This window comes from Diospyros lotus, chromosome 2, assembly GCF_014633365.1.
Source record: "Diospyros lotus cultivar Yz01 chromosome 2, ASM1463336v1, whole genome shotgun sequence".
Classification (NCBI taxonomy): Eukaryota; Viridiplantae; Streptophyta; class Magnoliopsida; order Ericales; family Ebenaceae; genus Diospyros; species Diospyros lotus.
Window position 1 is genome coordinate 27,438,237 of NC_068339.1, and position 22,202 is coordinate 27,460,438.

A 22,202-nucleotide genomic window follows, 5' to 3' on the forward strand; every position below is an offset into this window, starting at 1 on the left:
ACTGGTGCATGGTGGCTTCCAGACATACAGAACTGAATTAAACAAGACCTCCATATTCTATTATATATATATATATATATTATATTAACACATGTCATATTCTTATAATCTAAAAATAATTAATATGAAAGATGGATACCACTAGCCGCTACCTAGCTTCCCTGATTTCTTTCTTCCATGGATAGTTCTTGAAGGTACAGCCACACCCACTCCACCATCTCATGCTCATTGCAATATCGAATTTGTATAACCTACACATTTTAACACACACACACACACACACACACACATATATATATGCAATTATATGGGCTGTCTTTTTTAATTTTTCTTTTTTGTCGGATGCGTTGACTGCAGGAGATACATCTCTATCAGTAAATGATTGTTCTAATGGCTATAAATAGAAGGGGTCTTGGAGAAGAGAGGACCAAGCAAGAAACTGGGTCTTCAAGTGCTGATCCTTGCTTGTTCAAATTGCCATGGGAACTCCACCTAGTTCTCTTTGTATGGCTCTTCTTCTTACCATTTTTGTTTCATGGAGTGGGGCAAGCTCTGGTGAGAATGTTCCAAGTGTTGATGATCGTGAATATTGTAATTATGGAGGTTGGCGGGGTTGCAAGAGCTTTTTTGGTCTAGGAAGTGGTGCTGGTGGTGGCGGTGATGGAGGAGGAGGAGGCGGCGGAGGGCATGGTGGTGGAGGGGGTAATGCGGATGGTGGGGCTGGTTATGGCGAAGGTTTTGGAGCTGGTTTTGGTGTAGGTGGTGATGGCATAGGTGGAGGAGGCGGCGGCGGTGGGGGCCACGGAGGTGGTGGCGGTGGTAGTAATATGGATGGAAGTTATGGACATGGTAGCGGGTATGGCGCTGGTGCTGGTTTTGGTGTAGGTGGTGATGGCATAGGTGGAGGAGGCGGCGGCGGTGGGGGCCACGGAGGTGGTGGCGGTGGTAGCAATATGGATGGAAGTTATGGACATGGTAGCGGGTATGGTGCTGGTGCTGGTTTTGGTGTAGGTGGTGATGGCATAGGTGGAGGAGGCGGCGGCGGTGGGGGCCACGGAGGTGGTGGCGGTGGTAGCAATATGGATGGAAGTTATGGACATGGTAGCGGGTATGGTGCTGGTGCTGGTTTTGGTGTAGGTGGTGATGGCATAGGTGGAGGAGGCGGCGGCGGTGGGGGCCACGGAGGTGGTGGCGGTGGTAGCAATATGGATGGAAGTTATGGACATGGTAGCGGGTATGGTGCTGGTGCTGGTTTTGGTGTAGGTGGTGATGGCATAGGTGGAGGAGGCGGCGGCGGTGGGGGCCACGGAGGTGGTGGCAGTGGTAGCAATATGGATGGAAGTCATGGACATGGTAGCGGGTATGGTGCTGGTGCTGGTTTTGGCGGCAGTGGCGAAGGTGGAAGCAAAGGTGGTGGTGGCTTTGGAGGAGGAGGAGGTGGGGGTGGCGGCGGCAATAGTGGTTTTGGTCATGGTAGTGGCTTTGGTGCTGGAGTCGGCATAGGTGGCATTGGCGAAGGGGGAGGTGGTGGTGCCACTTATAACGGAGGATCTGGGTATGGAAGTGGCTTTGGAATGGGTGGTAGTTTGGGAGGTGGCGGCGGCGGCGGCGGCGGCGAGGACGGCAACAATGACAATAAAACTTCTAATGAAGGATCAGGATATGGTGAAGGCAAGGGTTCTGGTGGCAATCATGGAGGTGGGATGGGATTTGGGATGGGCATGGGATTCGGGTTTGGCATAGGAGCCGGTGGCGATGACAGTGGTAATATTGGTGTAGGAGACACCTACATCAATGGTAATAAACCCTAGCTAGTTCACACACGCTTGACACCACCATCGCCAATGTTGCAAAGCTAGGAAAATGGCTATATATCATATGATCATCAAATTAAGAGAATTCCTTATTGTCTTCCATTTCTAGTATCAACTGATGATCATGCAATCAATCACTTTTCACTGTACCATGCCACCATATCTTCAACACATTCTTCCTAGCTTCCTCCTTCTTCTTCATTAATTAACTAATTAATTATCATTTCAATATTATTATTTTATGCACACTTAAATTTGACATTTATAATGATATTCTATATTGATATTATTAATATAAATATATAAAACATCAAATGTCAAATTTGATGTCCGTTAAAATGTCAAATTTGAGAGTATTTTTTTTCGCAAGAAATCTTGAGGAAATCAATTTTCTTATACCATTTTGTAATAGAATACCATTTTTAACCCAATATTGGAAAAAGATAGAAAATCATACAAAGCATAATTAATGTCCCTATATGAAGATTATCCAAAAAAATATATAAAAAAAAACCGGGATTTACATATATTTAACTTTATATTTTATGCACATAGAAAATATATTTAATTATATTTTTAGGTTTTATTTACTTTAAATAAATATATTTTGTAAATATATTTCAATATATTTACGTAAAAATATTTTTATATAGATCAAGTTTATAAATATATTGTTACATCTGTATATAACTATATTTTGTATATAAATAGTATTTAAGGTTATATTTAATTTTTATATATTTTTAATTAAAAATATTGTTTTTGAAGAAGAGTTACCATAAGATGTGTGAATTAAGCTCACTCTATATTTAAAAAATGCTAAAATAAAATTAAAATAAAAAATTCAGCATATAAGATAAACAGTGGTTCGATCGAAATTATCTACACCCGCTATCTTAATTCTTCATTAAGAATTTTTAAATCACTTATTATTTAACTTTTACCGTACTTAGAAATTTTTACACAACTTTTCACTTACATTGTTGGAACCTTTATAATGTGTTTTTTGTGACTCAAGCACTTAACCCTTGTAGTTAAAACAAGCTAAAAAATGATGTAGGTGAATACTCGAAAAAGTTAATATAGTTTAGCACTCAATTAAGAAAGGCTTCTCATAAAGGATAGATTCAAATGATATATTAAATACAAGAGCATTCTCTCTATTAATAGTGAATAAAAATGTGGCTTTGAATGCTTCAGGTCAAGACTTTTTGTTCAATATTTTCATATCACCATTCTACTTTGTCTTGAGTCTCTTGTAGTATTTATAGTTTTTTCCTCTTCAATGTTGTTGAGTTGTTGTCCAATGGGTAAAAGTCTACACCTGTATTTCAGCAGCAAACATTCTTTCTTCTTACAAAAATAACAATTAATAGAAAATATTCATCTCAAATCTAAGACAAAAACAATCCATTCAAAACTGTGAATCAAAATTTCGATCTAAGAATGGATAAAAGCCCATTTAATTAGAAACTATTTCAAATTTGAGATAAATATTTTTTCGTCTTAGAATTCATCTAAAATTTAAGATAGATTCTAATTCATCTCAAAATATGTCTTAAATTTGCTATGAATTTCTTTTCTATCTCAAATCCATCTCAAATTTATCTAAGACAAAACTCAAATCCAGGAAAAAAAATTCATCTAAAATCAATTGTTTCATTGTAATGTCCTCCTTTTGTTTGCAATAAAAACATAATTTGAAGCGTAAATCAAAGTGGCAACAATTTTAAGAGAGATCTGATTTTGGCTATAAAAAATCATAGCCCCACATGAGACTGCAAACAAAACATGAAAATAGACAAGCATAAACCATATTGTATTATTAAATTTTTTTATATATATAATTTAAGAATATAATAAGAGGGTATTTGATCTCCTACTCCTAAATGTTAAGTGTTTTAAAAATACCATTAAAATATAGTTTATTTATAAAAATGCCATTAGGTTCTCTGAGATTTGATTATTTTGAATATTTGGGCCAGTTAGTGACCCAAGTAACCAAATGTAAACCCCACCCGCATGAAATTTAGTTTATTTAATAGAAGTTGGGAGCCCAAGTTCTGACCGGGCTTGTCTTGGGCTTGGGCTTGACCTTGGCCTTGATTAGTTGACACGAGGTTCAAACTCTAGACGATGCTGTAGCCCTCTCTCCCTCTCCCTCTCCCTCTCCCGCCGAAGAGACAAACCAGACGGCGAGCGAGCCCTCACGCACAGGCAGCCGGCGGCGATGGCGGACGTGGTGCAGTACAAGCTGGAGCGCATGGTCGACGAGCTCGACGACCTCGAGCGGCGAGGCCTTTTCACGCGCCGCGAGATATCGGAGATCGTGAAGCAGAGGAGGAAGTTCGAGTACAGGCTGAAGCGTCCGAGCCCTCTCAAGCACGACTTCCTCACCTACATCGACTATGAGAAGAGCCTCGACGCGCTTCGCCTCCTCCGCAAGAAGGCGGTGGCTCGCCAGCTCCAGGATCAGCGAGACGTCGAAAACGACGAAAACAAGAAGAAGATTAAGATGAAGAAATCGGTCTCCGACTTTGCTGGAGTTTCCAGGATTCTCGAGATTTATCGCCTCGCCACGACGCGGTTTAAGGGCGATCTTGAGCTCTGGTTTCAGTATCTGGAGTTCTGTAGGCAACGCAAGAATGGACGGATGAAGAAGGTAATGCATACACGCATATAAATTCATATATAGCAATGGTAGAAACTGCATTTGTTTAATGGTGAATATTTTTACGCGGTTAGCTGATTGAAGCCGCGTGTTTAGTATTGTACTGACAGATTTGGGTCTTATATGCTTTGTTGGTTAACCAGACATGGTATCAACAAAGAGAGGAAAGCTGAAATTTGTTATTACATATTGGCATCTAATAACGATAAAAGGCTTTCTCGAGCATAGTTCAGATTGTGTTTAGCATTTTCTTGCTAAGTATTCTGCCAAGTTACGAGGGGTTCCATAAGATATGTCCATAAATAGAAATTATTGATGAGCTAGAGTTCATGTAGCTGATCCTTCTAGTGGGATTTATTCTGCTAAGTTGTGAATTGGTGTGAATATTGAATTGCCCTGCATTTGGGGGAATAAAATCTGTTCACTGGTAAATTGCTAATAGCCTAAACGACTACTTTTTCATATGTTTTTAATGTACTGCTCAAACTAATGCATAATCCTGCAAATCGCTCAACTTACTTTGTTCGTTGCACATTGATCTTTTGGTTCTCTTTTTTTTTTTCTTGTTTTTTTTTTCTTTTGGTCTTCAAGACCACCATTTGATTCTGTAGAATATCAGGTTTTAACATAACTTTTTAAATGTTTGTGCCATTATACTTTTTTATAGGTCCTGGCTCAGGTGATTAGATTTCATCCCAAAGTGCCAGGTGTCTGGATATATGCTGCAGCTTGGGAGTTTGACCAAAACTTAAATGCTGCAGCTGCTCGTTCTATCATGCAAAGTGGGTTGAGAGCTTGTCCAACTTCAGAGGATCTTTGGGTGGAGTATCTTCGAATGGAGCTTACTTACCTTAATAAGTTAAAGGCAAGAAAGGTTGCTCTTGGAGAAGATGAGGGAACACTTACTCGGAATTATGAAGTTGCTGAGGAGAACCAATGGAGAGATGAAAACAAAGAATTGTTTGTGGCCCTTGACAAGAGTGGAGATAATGATGAATCTGCAGCTCTCCAAAATGAAGAATCCAAGAAGTTAGATTTGTTTCAGGAACAAGGTTTGAGCATTCTTCAAACTATTTATGGTGGTGCTGTTGAAGCCCTGCCTTCTTCTTTGAGCCTTAGAAAGCGGTTTGTTGAGATACTGGAAGCAATAAACTTAGGTCGTTCTGAAGAAATGCGAAAAGAGATACTGGCTGACATGAAAAGAGATTTTGCGAAGGATCCAGAGTATTGGGACTGGCTTGCAAGACTAGAAATTACTAATTCTACAAGCACACAGGTGTTGAATAAAGAAATCACACCTGCTCGGTTAGATAAAGCAATTCAGGTACAATACCATGTGAACTGGCCGCTTCAATTGAGTCCTGATAGGTAGTCCTATAGACAGATGTGTTTACTCAGCAAGTCTTTAGATTCCAGGAAGAAAGTAAGACTGCTTTCATCAATGCATAGGTCTTTTTGGCTCATTGTGGTGCTTTTGCTGCACGGCATTGCATGCACAAGATATGACTGCACCTCACAAGCAAATTATACTTTTGGCTCATATTTGCAGGCCAAGTATATTTATTTGTATCTGCAGCAAAGTTCATGGCCCCTTAGCAACCATATTTTTTGTGTTCTCTCTTCACTTCCCCTCCCCATGACAACCATTTTGGATGCCTTTTTCTCTGTCCACTGGAAATGCAACTTCACATCTATTTTAAGTGTAGAAAGACAATAACTAGCTATTGGTCTTTAGTATGCTTGATAAACAATGGAAAACAAAGGCATCTCTATTTCTTATTGTTGTGATACACGATTCATGGAATTTTGAATCACAATAACGGGCAGCAGGATGAAGCAGATGCTTTTCTGCTTATGATTTGTGAATGCTTTACTTTCGAAGGACCATTAGGATATGAATTAAATGGTCCATTCAGTTGAATTTCAAGACATATCCATTATGCTCCTTTGCAATAGTATTAGCCTACTAATTATATCAATATCTTCTTTCTTGTGTTGCTGAATACCAAGAATGTCATGCTAAGAAGTAATGAAGTTTTTCTGTCAAGCATTTTTCTCTGTGTCGACTGTATGCCTGTTTATAATCTTGATGATCAGCTTGCATATCTGCCACCTGCAGGTTTATGAAGAGGCTATAGAAGTTCTTCCTTCAGATGAGATGTTTAGTCGCTATACAAGGTTTTTGAGGGAGGTTATTGGTCAAAAAAATGGAGATGCACAAAGTCCTGGGGCTATCTGTCCTTCTGGTCATGCTTTAGATCTTATTTCACATACTCTGGTGGTATATGAAAGGGCAGAGAGTGAGGGGTGCATTACTGAAGATCTTGCTTGCCAATATGTTTCATTTTATATGCAAGCAAGGAGATTGGAGGAAGCTAGGAAGCTGGCAGAAAAGCTATGTAATGGAAAACTTTCTAATGCAGTAGAGTTGTGGGTACTGAGGCTTTCACTAGAGATGAGATGTGTTACAGAGAGATCTGGTTTCCCAAGTAAAGCTGATCTTATGTCTGTCTTTGAGCTTCTCAAAAGTGTTCTTAGAGAAATGGCTGTTTGGAAAGCCAAGAGCTTGTGGCTTATGGTATGAGCAATACTCCCATATTTTGCCTGTGTTTGTTTCAGAACTCAGTGATCTGTAAATTCTTTTATGACTGACCTGAAACTATAATTCTGTGCACCCTAATCTATGGTCTTTTGACTTTCCTGTCTCCAAAATATGCTTAATCAGCCATATTATTCTGTGACTACTCCTTTTTCCCCTTAATTTGAAACTATTAATATAGTTTGCCTTTTAGTATGATAATCAAAGTAGTACTCGTAAGGGATATTTGTCTTTGATTAAAGGGAGAAGACTGGGTAGTTCCTCATCTCAACACCTTTACAGTTGCCTATACTCCCTATTCATCTCTGATGTTTGCTCAATATTTTTTTTAGAGCTTAGTGCACATTCTATTGATAGAAATGATTGCTGATCCCACCTAGTGGGATTAAGGCTTGATATGTTGTTGCTAGCTGCAGGTTCCTTTATATCACAATGTAGTTATTATAGTAACTTCAGCCCATAGTGTTCCAGTCACAAAGATGCAACTACTATTGCTACCAAGACACCCTCATGGAAATTAAAAATTTAAGAAGGGAATTGGACCTGCCCTATATTAGGATCGCCAATATTTGAATGGGACACTGTTTGCCACAAAGTATTGCATTCCCAAATGAAGCCTCAAAATGTTGGGATCATCCCTTCAAATTCATTTCCATTCACCAAACAAATTGATCTATCTTTTTCTTCTGGGGTTGCATCCAAGGTTTACAATAGACATGTTTCACTAGAGAATGAAAGGGGGAATCCCACCCCCCTTCTCCCAGGAGCATCCAAGGTTAAAGTAGTCATGTTGCACCTGGAGGACTGGCGGGGGTCAATACCCTTCCCTAGGAGCGTCCAAGGTTTACAATAGACATGCTGCACGCTGAACCTTGGTTGAAGACAATATACTTATTTACACCTTTTCTCCTTTCTCATTTGATGTGCTAAATTTTCCCATTTAATGAGGTTATCTTCTTCTGCGCTAAAAACAGGACAACAACATATTCAGCCTTTATCCCATTATGTGGGGTCGGCTACATGAATTCTAAACTTTCATGTATTTCTTTATTTTGTCTTTTGTCATATCTTCATTTAGGCCCATACACTTCATATCAAACTTTAATGTCTCTCCCAAAGTCTTTTTGGGTCTGCCATTATCTTTTTTTTTGACTAATTGTTTTATTTCATAAACTCTTCTCACAGGAGTGTCTCTTGGTCTTCTTCTCACATGACCAAACTATCTTAGTCTAGTCTCTCTTATTTTTTCCTCGATTGGCACTACTCCTACTTTATTACGAATAACCTCATTTCTAATTTTATCTTTTCTTGTATGGCCGCACATCCATCATAGCATCCTCATCTCTGCTACGCTCGTCTTTTGCTCATGTTGGTATTTGACTGCCCAACATTTTGAGCCATACAACAAAATTGGTTTTATAGCTGTTTTATAGAATTTTCCTTTCAGTTTTAATGGAATTTTACCATCAGATAACACTCTCAATGCATTTCTCCATTTTAGCCAACCTCCCTTAATTCTATGGGTGACATCCTCGTGAATTTCTCCATCTTTTTGAATTACTGATCTCAAATATCGAAAATGGTTTTTTCTTTGTATAATTTGGTCTTCCAATTTTATTATAACATCCTTCACTCTTGCATTCTTACTAAATTTACATTTCATACATTATGTTTTCCTTCTACTTAATTTAAATCCCTTAGATTCTAAATTGTTTTTTCACAACTCAAGCTTAGTGTTCACTCCCTCTTTTGTTTCATCCACCAATACTATGTCATCTGCAAATAGCATACACCATGGCACCTCTGTCTGAATGTGTTTAGTGAGTTAATCTATTACTAAAGCAAATAAGTATGGATTTAGTGTAGAACCTTGATGCAATTCCATTGTAATTTTAAACGGTTTAGTATCCCCTTGTCTCTGCACCGTGATACATGTCTGACCTTTATTTCTGCACCGTGATATATGTCTTTAAGGGCTTGTATATAGGCTATTCGGACTCATTTATTCTCTAAAACTCTCCATAATACTTCTCTAGGGACCCTATCACAGGCTTTTCTTAGATCTAAAAACACCATATGCGGGTCCTTCTGATGATCCCGATACCTTTCCATTAGGCGCCTCAGTAGGTATATAGTTTCCATTGTTAACCTATCAGACATGAAACCAAACTGATTTTCCAAGACGTCTGTTTCTTTTCTGAGCCTCTGCCCTGTTACTCTCTCCCAGAGTTTCATGGTATGGCTCATTAACTTCCTCTGTAATTTTCACAGTTTTGAACATCTCTTTTGTTCTTGTATATAGGAACCAAAGTACTATTCCTTCACTCATCTGGCATCTTTTTTTGATTTAAGGATCGTGTTAAATAATTTCGTTAGCCAGGAGATACCCTCTTCTCCCATGTATTTCCATTTCTATTGATATATTATTCGGTCCCACCGCCTTTTGATTTTTCATCTTTTTTAATGCTTGCCTTATTTTTTTTGAACTTATGCGTCGATAAAATGTATAGTTCACGTTCCCTTCGGAGTTACTAAGATGTCCCAACCTAACTCTTGTAATCATTGAATAATTTTGTGAAAGCGCTGAAAACAGGAATGATGGATAAATAATTTTCCCTTGCTTTTACAATTGTAAGCTTTTGCTGGGTTCCTATGTCTGCTTGGATGATATCACTGAGTTATGTTGTTTGTTTCAGACCTTACTATTATCATCTTTATGCTTTGATGTTTATTTTTCTTCTCCTCATTCCTTACTGTATGATACACAACTAGATGAAAGAAAACTTTGTTGTTTAAGCCAATTAACATTATTTTTCCTGCAGGGCCTAAAGTATTTTGCAAATCAAAAACATTATTTTGACAAGCTGGTGGAACTTGCCCTGGTTTCGTTAACTAAAGATGGGGGCAGTGACAATGGATTTTCCTTATCTTCTACTATAATAAACTTTGTTCTTCAGAAGGATGGAATTCAGTATGCAAGGGATATGTATAAGCGGTAATTCACTAGATCTTGGACCTCTGAACTTTGTTTTAATGAATGTTCTGAAAGTTTTATCTGCATTTCACACTGCTGGCAAATTGCAGTCCATGCTTAAATTTTCACTACATATCAGACGTCTTTTCTGTTTCATTTTTTTATTAGGAAAATAAAGTCCTTGACAGGAACTGCCATTGCTTGAAGATTTAGAGTAATATTTTCTTTTGGCCTTTTTGGGTGTCCAGTTTGTTTCTTGTTATTTTCATATCAAAAAAAGAAAAAGAAAAAGGAAAGGAAAGTAAAGAAGAGCAAAAAATGTGTACCCGTTTCTAGGTTGTCCAGGAGGATGGATCGCTTGCTGTGTGTCCTTAGATTTTTGTTGAATAATTTCAAGATAGAGGTGATTGGGGCTTCCTCTCTCTATTATTTGTCTACTTCCTTTTTTAATTTTTATTCTGTCATCCCTTCTCTGAAATGTCTCCTTCATCTTTTAGCAGAAATTATTTTACCAAGTAAAATGATTTATAGTAGTGCTTAAACCCATTATGCACACAAACGAAAGTTCTACTCCTATATGATCATCAGTGCCTATAAAATTGCAAGAACAGTCTTGAGAAAGACTAATTGAATGCAATCTTTAAGGCAGACTGGAAAACATGTTTTCTTTTTTTTTGTAAGATGCTATGGACCCTCAACACTATTAAAGCAGGTAGTAATTCCATCTTATAAATATACCATGTCAGGCACAAAGGAGCATGAATATGGCCTTCTTTCTCTTACTCATTTTGCATTCTATTCAATTTCAATGGTGGAACACAGCCAGCAATTTTAGACAATAATCTGAATGCTGTAGCAGGACAACTCACCTACTTTTGAATGCTTCATTATGCTATGCATATAATCTAAGATGGGCTTGTTGCACTGCTTTGCTATATTTTTCACATTTTTAAATTTTCTTATGTGCTAATTTGGAGATGACTGTAAGTCACAAGCCGTATTCCTGTTTCACTTCAGGTTTCTTGCTTTACCCCGTCCTGGACTCGTGATATATCAATACTGCATTGAGTTGGAAGCAAACCTTGCATCTGCTGGTGATAGAGATGGTCTTCTAGAAGCCCGGAAATTATATGAATCTGCGCTTGCAACCTACAAGCAAGATGTGAGCTTGTGGCAAAATTATTATTCCATGGAGAGCAAGGTAAATATGAATGGACTCTGACTAATAAAAACATAAGCATATATGATGGTTTGTGATTTCGAGAATATATTTTTAGGAATAGTGAATGGACTACTCTACACCTGAATTTAAAAACAAAAATAAAAAATATGATTGGATCCGTGGTCTCACGTTAGTCATCGGAGCTGCAGAATTTGAATATTGTTATGCTTTTGAACTCAAAATAATTAGAGAATCAAGCCTCTCTGATTAGCCGGTCTCTTGTTCTTGTACTCCTATAGACAGTTTCAGTTTGGTCTCTCTCTGATTGATATTTGATTGCTTAGATCCACATATTTAATTCATGATTTAGTCAGTTACCTATCTTATACCACACTGAACTGAACTCAACTGAACTGATTTGGCTTTCTGATAAATTCTACAGATGGGAACCTCAGAAACAGCTAACGCCATCTATTGGCGCGCACGAAAGTCTCTGAAAGACAAGGTTGCACTTCTGTCATCTGCACATTTGTGATGGATTCCTTGTATATACCACACCAGGCAACAAGAGTGAACGTTGAGTTGATTCTTACTGGAAGAATGAAGCGATGCAATGTGTGCTATTCATGCCATTGAGAAGGAAGGGTTCGAATTGGCTATATAGTCCGGATATAGATGACTGGAGAGGAACAAAGTTTGTGAGGACTGGGTTAGTTCTAGACAAAGATGGCGCCTTTTTCTCTGAACTCTTTGAGGTTATGATGTTCACGTAGTTTCAGAATTCATATAACCAGCTCTGCCGCTCAGCCCGCCTACGCAGTGGTTAAGGCTTTTTTGGTTACTATTGTTGTTGATTGACAACCTTCTGATGTAGTTCGATATTGATGTGCTTTTGTGGTGCTCTCGGCCGAAGGCAACCTTCTCGGACGTATGCGTCATCTCGTATACATGTAATGAGTTGAAGTCCTCCATCTTGTATTTGTTTCGAGTTGAATATTTTCATTTCATTTTTGGCTACAACTATAGTAAGACGAGTTGAGTTTGAACTTTGAACGCCATAATACAAAATTCACCAAACTTGGTATTTACTTTTAGAGAGAGAGAGAGAGAGAGGGGAGGTTGATGACAACACAAAAATGACTGAATTTCTTATTATATATTTAATAATGATAATATAGTATTATAGATTGAATGTATGGCATAAGTATGATGCAAGGTGTTGCATTCCGCCATTTGACCGTGACCAACTAATTCTTGGCTTTGTTTGGTTGAGAGTTAATAATTAAAAAAATATTTTTCTTTATATAAACTTTTCTAAAAAGTTATTAATGAAAATGTTACTGACATTTATCTATTCATTTTCTTCATTTAATCCTTCCTATTAAAAAAAATGCACACAATCTTATAAGTTATAAGAATATTAAACTATTCTTTATTTGATTACGATAAAAAAAATTGCAAGTAGTTAATAAGCAAATTTCCAAAAAATTAAAGTGAAATTACAATCTCATCATCTCACCCACAATCGATCGTCATCCTACCAACGGCAAGAGAGAGGGAGAGAGAGTGCTTGCTGGTTTGCTACGACGAGCACCACCCGGTGGGGATGTGGTTTGGTTGTCTCGACTTGGCCGAGAAAGATTGAGGATCTCTCCGCCACCCACTGCATTCCACCAACCCTTTGCATTTTCCTTTCCTTTTATAATTTATATATATAATATAATTGGACATATATATATTTTAATATATATATATATTAAAAGGCCATTATTTTCTCCCTCCCTCTATCTCTTTTCTCTTCTGTTCTTCCCAAATGCTCACTTAGCCGCACGGATTTGCTCACCCTTTGAAGGAGAAAGAGAAGAAGAGCTCCATCAACGAACAACCCGTTCTGTAATCTCTCTCTCTCTCTCTCTCTCTCTCTATATATATATATATAGATGTGTTTCAATGCATGAGTTGGGTGGTGTCATTGAGATTGTGTCTAAATGATAATTTTCTGATCTCAAATCAATTTTGTTTGTGGGTTATTTCTTCTGCCAGGTAGGCATCTGTCATTGCTGCGATCCGCTTTCTCTCTGATTTTTTTAAATTTTTCCATGAATTTCTTGGTACCATTTCAAGATCGTTTCTAGTGACTGGTGTTTTGCCTCTACTTTTTCTTGATTCTCCTGAAATGACTGATTCTAGTCCGTTTCAGCATAGTTTGTCAATTCGGCTGATTCTGTTCTTGATAGCATGTTAAACGAATGCCGAGCCCTTAATATCGCGTACTGTTGAAGTTTGAATTCGTATTTTGGTCAATCTGTTTCGAGTAGATTGCTGGCCATTAATGCCCTGGAAATTTGGAGATGCATTAGGATGCTTCAGAGTGAAATGATTAGTATTTGTTTTGTCCATGTTGATTATCTTGTTTATTGTCTCTATTGCATAAGAGGCACTGCCCTGAAATGCAATGTAAATCTCAATGTACTAGCTTGGTTGGTCATTGTGATGTCTAAAGCTCCTTCTCGAGGTTTCCATTATTTTAAATCAACTCTCAATTTCTTTAGGTTTCTATGTGATTGGTTTGTGCTATCCATTTGTTGGCTGTGATCATGCTTAATTTTAGTTTTGGCCGAACGTTGAATGCAATTGTTTGTTAGTTCTTGGTTATGCACGGTATCTGAGTATTATGTCTATTTTGATGAGTGGCAATTAGACGCAAGCCTACAAGAAAATGAGGGGAGGAGCTTTGTGGCAACTTGGGCAATCAATCACTCGCCGACTTTCTCAAGCTGATAAGAAGGTCATAGGTCGGCGATGCTTTGCCACAGAAGCTGAACTTAAGAAGACAGTTTTATATGATTTCCATGTCTCAAATGGTGGCAAGATGGTTCCATTTGCTGGTTGGAGTATGCCGATTCAATACAAGGACTCAATCATGGATTCCACTGTGAACTGTAGAGAAAATGGTGGGCTTTTTGATGTCTCTCACATGTGTGGGCTGAGCCTCAAGGGGAAGGACTGTATCCCATTTCTTGAGAAACTTGTTATTGCTGATGTTGCCGGGCTTGCCCCTGGAACAGGGACTCTTACTGTCTTCACAAATGAGAAGGGAGGGGCAATTGATGATTCGGTTATCACAAAGGTCAAGGATGACTACATATACCTGGTTGTGAATGCGGGGTGCAGAGATAAGGATCTTGCACACATTGAGGCACATATGAAGGCATTCAAGGCCAAAGGTGGAGATGTCACTTGGCACATTCATGATGAGAGATCTCTGCTAGCTCTCCAGGTAAATTGTGCCAAGTTATGTTGCTTGGATATTTCAACAATATTAGTGACCTCTTTGTCTCCTTTTGGAATATTAAATTAGGAAATATCTTTCTGTAATACTGGATTTATAATTTCATATCTATTACTACACCCACGTGAATAACTGTTTGTGTGGATCAAAATTCAATTTTTCATGAAATTCAACTATGAGCATCTTCATCATTAGTCTAATTCTTTTGGCTGCATTCTTCAGTAGTCATTAACACTGGAGACAATTTTAGTATTTCATATGAGATACAGTGATAATTCATTTTCAATTTGATTTAAGAACCAGCTCTTGTATCCTTTTCTGCTTCTACGTCTCATTGTTAGTCATCTAGTATCTTCAGTTGATACCGCATTTTTTCCACGTGCTTATGTTGGTGGTGTTTTTTTCCCCTGTTTTCATTTCTTTCTTTTGAGCTCTGATGTACATGGGGCTTTCTCCTTCAAACTTTTCTTAATTTATCATGAGATATTTAGGTAAGCTGGGACTTTGCCTTTGTCTCTCCAAATATGTTATTTGTCTGCACAAACTTATGGGCTGCTTATGTACAGATCTAATACTCTGTATCATTTAAGCTGCTGTTCTTTTTACCTTATCATGGTCATGTTCTTGCTTCATCTATCTTTTGTCTCTACATTGTAACATTTTTCTTTTCAACAGATGAGTATAGAATAGGGTTTATGACAACCCTGTTACCTAAATTAAGAAGTTTTTGGGTGTGTCTGGTGCAGGGTCCTCTTGCAGCGCCTGCTCTTCAACACCTGACAAAGGACAATTTGAGCAAGGTATACTTTGGAGAGTTTCGGATGTTGGATATTAATGGGGTGCATTGCTTTCTTACCAGGACAGGGTATGTTGGTTACATGACTGCTCCGTCAGATTATTTAACTATTCTTCAAGCAATGACCATTTTTCATTTATGAGTTCACTGATTTACTGAAACTATCTTTTGTGGCTTCTGTCCTCCGGTCATTGAGAAAATGACTCTAGCATGTAGTTAGATGGATCTTGCTTACTTCTGTTCCTATCAGTGGGATAATGCCAAAAGCAAGCAGAAAACCCCCATGTATTAGGACCTAATAGCAATTTATCAATCTCACTTATTCTGAATGATGTTTATTTTAACAATTTATAGGTCTATACTTCTTTAAGTTAATTTATTTTCCCTTTCTTTTTCTTACTATGAGCTTATTTATAAAATCATTTATATGATTGCTCCTTATTGGGACGATTAAGTTCCTTAAGAGACCTAAGGCTCCTTGAGCCCTTTCCTGGTTGGCCATTGCCTTAAGTTTGATCACAATGTTTTGAGACCTGGAATTGGGTATTGAACTGAAAATGGGAGAGGGTCAAGGGTCAAAATGGGATTTATTTTTGTTAAATAAATAAAGACGTAATAATTATAACTTAGATATAGAAAATAATAAATAATAAAATTCATCACAAAAATACTATAATGGACTTAAATTTATTAACATTATAGTACAATGGGAAAAAAACCATAAACGATGTTAACACAAGTTTAGGATGAAAATAAAAAAAAAAAAATCAAAATTACGAAATCAACAAGTACAAAAAAAGTTGATACATCAACAATATCCAAATTACATTTCATTATAAATATTTCCATTGTGTTGTCCTTTATTTTGAATAAGATTTGAACCATCAAAGTTACTGATGCTATCTAACGAGTTGACATCAATTGCTTTTCTATTATTATTATTTAACAGTTAAAAATGAAATTAAAAAAAGAAACTGCCCGGTTGAACTGGACCAGTTCACCTGATTCAACAAGCTGGGTCTTTGCTTCCAGCCAGACAAGTCCATTGGCTGGTTCCCGGTTGATCCAGTTGCTTCAACCCGGTTGTGTTAACACTGTTTGATCATTTCTTGGTCCTGCCTCCTATTCTCCCACTACATGTGTGGATTCCATGTGCTATGTGCTCATCACCTGTGTTATATTCAAAAAGTTTATGTATATGATTCCTCTTTCAACCTTGGAGTTTGTACATAGAAGATAAACTCAAATCACTCTGATAGCTATTAGCTGCATTATATGCTTGAAGATATGACGCCACATTCTCGAGCCTGTTCAAGTCCCAGAATGATGTATAACATTGTTTCCTGGTTTCTGACAGTGTTTAAAATTTTGGAATGGACTTTTGAAAAATTCACGCCACTATGATTTTCCTGTTCTTTGGTCGTTGGATACCAGTCTTAATTTGATCTGATTCCCACTATTAAGAGATTTCGTGCTCAATGCATCTATATATGTTTTGCTGGAAGATTCAGTTAGAATGTTGAAATGGACAGCTACTTCTTACACTGACACCCCCCCCCCCCCCCTCCCGGCTCTCTCTCTCTCTCTCTCTCTCGGTATACTAGATGCTAGGCTCCAAAAGAAGTTTAGTGATCCGTTGCTTTGTCCATTAATGAATTTGATTGAATAATTTCATTGTATCTTGTGTTTCTGAATCCCGGACTGAATGGACTTGCCTAAACTGACAAATTAGAATCTCTGACTCACCAAGACAGCAAAAGATTAATATCCTCCCAAATTTTCCCTGTTCAGTTCATTGAAGTTTTCGTCTTGTTACTCTACTTGGAGAAAGCTGTGAATTTAGATCATTATCTCTGGCTATGTGTATTTGTATTCAGGTACACCGGTGAAGATGGATTTGAAATCTCAGTTCCTTCAGAGCATGCAGTGGAACTTGCCAAAGCAATCTTAGAGAAATCTGAAGGGAAGATAAGATTGACCGGGCTGGGTGCTAGAGACAGTCTTCGGCTCGAGGCCGGTCTGTGTTTGTATGGCAATGACATGGAACAGCACACAACACCGGTAGAGGCCGGACTCACATGGGCCATCGGGAAGAGGAGGAGGGCAGAAGGCGGCTTTCTTGGAGCCGAGGTAATCCTCAAACAACTTGAAGAGGGTCCGTCGATCAGGCGCGTTGGCTTTTTCTCTGCAGGTCCACCTGCTAGAAGCCACAGTGAGATTCAGGACGAGAAGGGGAGTAGCATCGGGGAAGTCACCAGCGGAGGATTTAGCCCCTGCCTCAAGAAGAACATAGCAATGGGATACGTCAAATCTGGTTCCCACAAACCCGGAACCAAGGTTAAGATCCTGGTTCGAGGAAAGCCCTACGATGGAAACGTCACGAAAATGCCTTTCGTACCAACAAAATACTACAAGCCATCTTAATAATCTCTGTGCGGGCTGAGCTTTGCATGTTGGTTCCTCAGTTTGACTTTGTTTCCATGAGCTTAATACTTCTAGAAATACTAAATCTTCTTTTGATTGTCATACAATGGTCATTTGGTTTAATAATCTTCTTTTGATTGTTATGCAATGGTCATACTGCTGCTTCTGCTTCTTCTATTCCTTCATACTTTCAAGTTGGAATTGCTGATGATTCCGGCTGACTCTGTAGTTTTCCGGGCTGGAAACATCTGGTTAATTTGGGCTTTTATGCAATCGGATCGGCTCGGCTCGGCTCGACTGTCTACAACTCTAGTGGCATTTCAGCAATTGAGCTTATTTATATACATACATATATATATATATATTTTGTGGGTGGGGGAACAAAAACAGCTTCCTAATCATAAGTCTCAGCCTTTGTTTCTGTTACTGGAGATGAATTAGCAAAAACACATGGAGCAATAAATCATTTGCTGATGCCAGTGTTCTAAAAGGCGGCCTAGGCACCGCCTAGGCATTAGTCGGCTCCTAGCCGCCACAATTAACTATTGATCGACACCCTTAGACGCCATGCCGATTACTCTAACCAAATCGACGCCTAGGCGACGCCTAGCCGCTTGGGTAGCCTAGTCGCAGGCGCCGCCTGCAGCTGCCTATCTACTTGGGCTGCCTAGGTCGTCTCTCGTCGCACACCGCCTGACTCGTTGCTTGCTCTTTCCTTGTCGTTGCTGCTGCCACCGCAAATCGTCTCCCTACCGTTCTCAATCTTCTTCCTTCAATACGTACAACCATCATCTGGGTTTGAAGTTCCTCCGTTCTTGACCGTCTCTTGCAGTAGTTGTTGTAGCAGCTACTTGTTCTTGATCTTCTTCCTTCGCCAAGTGTTTTTGTTGCAGATGCTTGTTGTTGCTATTGTTTGTATTTGGTTGTGTTCTTCTTCCTTCGCTAAGTTCTTCTTTCTTCGCCAAGTGTTGTATTTTGTTATTATGTCTTTATTTGATTCTATTATTTCTAATGCTTATAAGTTGTGTTTCACAAAGTCAAGAGTCTAAACCCTAAACTTAATAATCTATATTAATATTTCATATTTTTGTTTAATTTATATGTATATTTGGAATAATATGAATTTTAATTTAAAAAATAATAGTTTTTCTAGGCCTCGCCTAGGCGCTAGGCCCCAACCTGGTGCATTTTAGAACACTGGTTGATGCTTGAGAGATCTTATGGAGAGCAAAAGCAGATATCACAGAGCCTTTGAAATAAAACGTGCAAACTAAAAATAATTAACTTTTTTCAAATCATGACTTGTTTGATGGTTTCTCATTGTTTAGAGTTTTTCATGTTTTGATTTTATGGGTTTTACCTTAATTGTTGGTTATATAACACATAACCTTGTTCTTTTATTCAAGTTTGGGATCGAGGAATTATTCGACTTATAAGTAAAATTTACTTGTAACAAAAGATGGAGTGAAAATTAATAAAAACTTAATGAAAAACTCTTAAATTTATTAAGGGGGAAAAATGTTCCTTAAACATGACATAAAAAATAAGGTCATTATTGAAGATATACCTTAGAGATGATTGGAGATTTAAAATTCTTTTGAAGAACTTTCAAATGTAATCAGAAAAAAATCCTTAAACTTAACATAAGATATAATGTTATTATAGAGTATATGGCCATAAATGTTATTGTCAAATTATAATAACTAAATTTATTTATCTTAAAAACAACCAAAGTAGAGTTCCACAGCTAGACAGAGGATCTAAGATGTTGCAAGCAAGGTCCATTAGGTTTGAATCGGATCAGCAGTCCTAGAAGGCTGGAGCTTCAGGAGACAGAATGGGGTCTTCAAGATTGTCAATCCGGGAGAGTCTTCAGGGATTCGAGGATAGAGGCATCATGAAGGGTCTCCGATGAAGGCTTCTAATGGGATTAAAGACCTGGCTGAATCTGCAACCACAAAGGACATCAAAAAGGCACACGAGGATTTTCCCCACATGGGCCCTCCAATGCCTAAGTCAAACAATAAAGTCCAAGAAGTTCGTGTAAAAGTATGAAATATATGTATGATGATGTGTGTTTTAAGATGTCTTTCGATATCCCGAAGAGTAATATAGGGTAGAGGTCTTTTGAGTAAGTCTTAGAGAGAGAGAGTAGGGGTCCCAAAGATTCAAAAAGATCTGTTTGCCATGAAGACAGCTAGTATTTATAGATGATTGGTGTGGTTCATAGATGAGTCTGCAGACTCTTCCTAGAGATGCATCGGGTGAGGCTGGAGGGCCTAGAGATATCTTGGGGGTTAAGATGCCCTGATGAATGTCTCCAGGTGGTCCAAAAGAGTTCGGGGCCACTGGGTATCTCTTGCTCAGAAGACTCTGAAAAAGTCTTTGGACTATGCAGAATGAGAAGGCTAGACCAACCTGGGGGACTCTAGGGCCCTGGGTGACTCTTATCTTAGAGACTCTCTGGGGACTTTGGTCTCAACGGGAAACTACTTATGATTTACGTAAAATTTATAGGGCATCCCACAACAATAGCTCTTCACTCTTGCCTTGGGCTGAAAGGCAAAGGGAAGAGTAAAAAAGGTGGGTGCTAAGTATGACTTATTAAGGCAGAGTCTCCGAGGAATTGGTGACTGACTGTTGAGGACTTGGACCATAAATATGCAGTGGTCCCTAATGGGCCACATTTCCCCTAAAGAGCCAAAGTCATCTGGAGCATCCGAAGACTCTCGATCATCCTGAAGACTCCTTGCTGCTCTTGGTTCCTCGAAGATTCATAACCTCCGGAAGACTCTTACTCACCGAAAATACATACTTTGAGGTAAAAATGGCTTCCTCACAGCCTCATACTAAAATTCCTATCTCCTCACAGTTGCAATCCTCAGTTCTAAGAGGCAAAATTGTCGAAGGCTTTGTGCGATCTTATCGCATTCCTTAATCGTGGAAACCAAGGGGTCCTAAGGCTAGGGAGCTTGCGACTACTGTTGAAAGATGAGAGGTAGTGATACACTTAGATAGTTTGCAGGCAGGACTTAGGATTCCACTGCACCTTTTTGGGATACAATTTTTGGAGGAAGAAATGCTGGTGTCGGCCCTGTTACATCCAAATGGCTGGGTTGTGCTGGTTGGATTTTTTGTTTTGTGCAAAGAGCGTGGGATGGAACCTACCACCTCCTTATTGCATTGCTTTTATCCCACCCAAACCATAAGGGGAGAAAAAGAATTTGCATCCCTTCAAATGATGCCTAATAGGGTTAGGCTATTTAGAAGCAGACCTTAAAAGATAGACAATTTTAAAACTAGGTGGCTGGTAGTGACGTCGCCCCTAGGATGTTGGAGGTCATCTTTATCTTGGCATAATAAAGAGATGAGGAGCGTAAGGCATGAGTGGTCGAACGTGAATTCACTAGTAAAGGAACACTAGGATGAAATTAATAATTTGACCTAAAAGGGTCCAATGGTCTTGTTAGACTTAGCAGTCAACGAGTGCCTTATTGCAGCGGGTTGAATGGTTGTAGTAAAGGATAGTGATTTGGTCCTTCGAGGACAATTGAGTCCCAAAGGTTGCATCATCATCGTCCTTTTTGTCGGATAATAGTAAAGAAAGTGAAAAAGATAAGGATAATGATAAAGAGGTAGATGTAACAGGAGATGAGGACATAATGGGAGAAAAGGAAGATGATGGATGTGAATGGGAGGTAGACCCCGAAAGTGCTCACCTTGAGCCTTTTCTTTTATTTTGCCTTTTCAGATATTATGATGGTTGCATTGATTGTTTGATTGTTTTTGGGTGTGTAGAGATGCGACAGTTTCAGAGGATAATGCTGGGTAGGTAAGAGAAGTCGAAACAAGAAATGCAGGAGGCCCACTAGGGGACGCAACTACAAGTTACCCAAGCCTCTTCTTTTATGGGAGAGATTGAAGAGAGAGAGATCACATTGGCTTGCAGAAACAAAAAAACGGACCCGTTTGATGATTTTTTCAACTTCCCTTTATGGGATCTTCTGCCATATCCTCCATCTACAGCCAAATTTATTGAAAATGGAGAAATACCACCACCACCACCATTGCCATTAAGCCCAAGGACTCAAGCTGCTTTGAAGGATGATAAGGTTGCTTGGGAAACAAGAGAGGAGGCTGAGGCTTAGGCTAAACTAGAGAGGTATCATGGTCGAAATTGGGCCATTAGCAACTTACCTTTTTCGCAGCCTACGAAATGCCTAGAGTATAGGGAGCTAGATATGGAGTCTAGGGAACACTCGCCCTAATTCCTAGATTTGGGCTTTATCCACCAAGGATTAGTGCTTGTAGGGCATCAACAACTTAGAGGGTGTGAATTTATGGTACGCTCAGAACTCCTAAACACAGACTTTATTGCATAGTCGGGCGTTGCGAATTGATGTACGCCACTGTAATGTCGCGCGATGAATTGAGATATCCAGGGAGCACTTGGAGTCAGTTGGATATAGT

At 38.7% G+C, this 22,202-nt stretch overlaps 3 protein-coding genes across 4 annotated transcripts; all 3 read left to right on the plus strand.

Annotated features, from left to right (window-relative positions):
• The first annotated feature begins 441 nt into the window (after positions 1-441).
• LOC127795433 (glycine-rich cell wall structural protein 1-like) lies at positions 442-2,043 on the plus strand. Of its 2 annotated transcripts, none has more exons than XM_052327095.1 (2): positions 442-759; positions 886-2,043. In XM_052327095.1, exons 1-2 carry the CDS (start codon positions 480-482, stop codon positions 1,809-1,811), a joined length of 1,206 nt encoding a protein of 401 aa, XP_052183055.1. In that variant the 5' UTR covers positions 442-479; the 3' UTR covers positions 1,812-2,043. The 2 variants fall into 2 exon arrangements, with proteins under 2 accessions (XP_052183055.1, XP_052183056.1); XM_052327096.1 differs by having other exon boundaries at positions 1,012-2,043.
• Positions 2,044-3,939: 1,896 nt separating this feature from the next.
• LOC127795817 (uncharacterized) lies at positions 3,940-12,308 on the plus strand. Its single transcript, XM_052327723.1, has 6 exons — positions 3,940-4,476; positions 5,153-5,809; positions 6,605-7,063; positions 9,907-10,079; positions 11,076-11,259; positions 11,663-12,308. Exons 1-6 carry the CDS (start codon positions 4,045-4,047, stop codon positions 11,753-11,755), a joined length of 1,998 nt encoding a protein of 665 aa, XP_052183683.1. The 5' UTR covers positions 3,940-4,044; the 3' UTR covers positions 11,756-12,308.
• A 645-nt stretch (positions 12,309-12,953) lies between these two features.
• LOC127795611 (aminomethyltransferase, mitochondrial) lies at positions 12,954-17,880 on the plus strand. Its single transcript, XM_052327393.1, has 4 exons — positions 12,954-13,113; positions 13,922-14,500; positions 15,259-15,377; positions 17,186-17,880. The coding sequence occupies exons 2-4, from the start codon at positions 13,940-13,942 to the stop codon at positions 17,730-17,732; spliced, it is 1,227 nt and encodes a 408-aa protein (XP_052183353.1). The 5' UTR covers positions 12,954-13,113; positions 13,922-13,939; the 3' UTR covers positions 17,733-17,880.
• Positions 17,881-22,202: the final 4,322 nt, after the last annotated feature.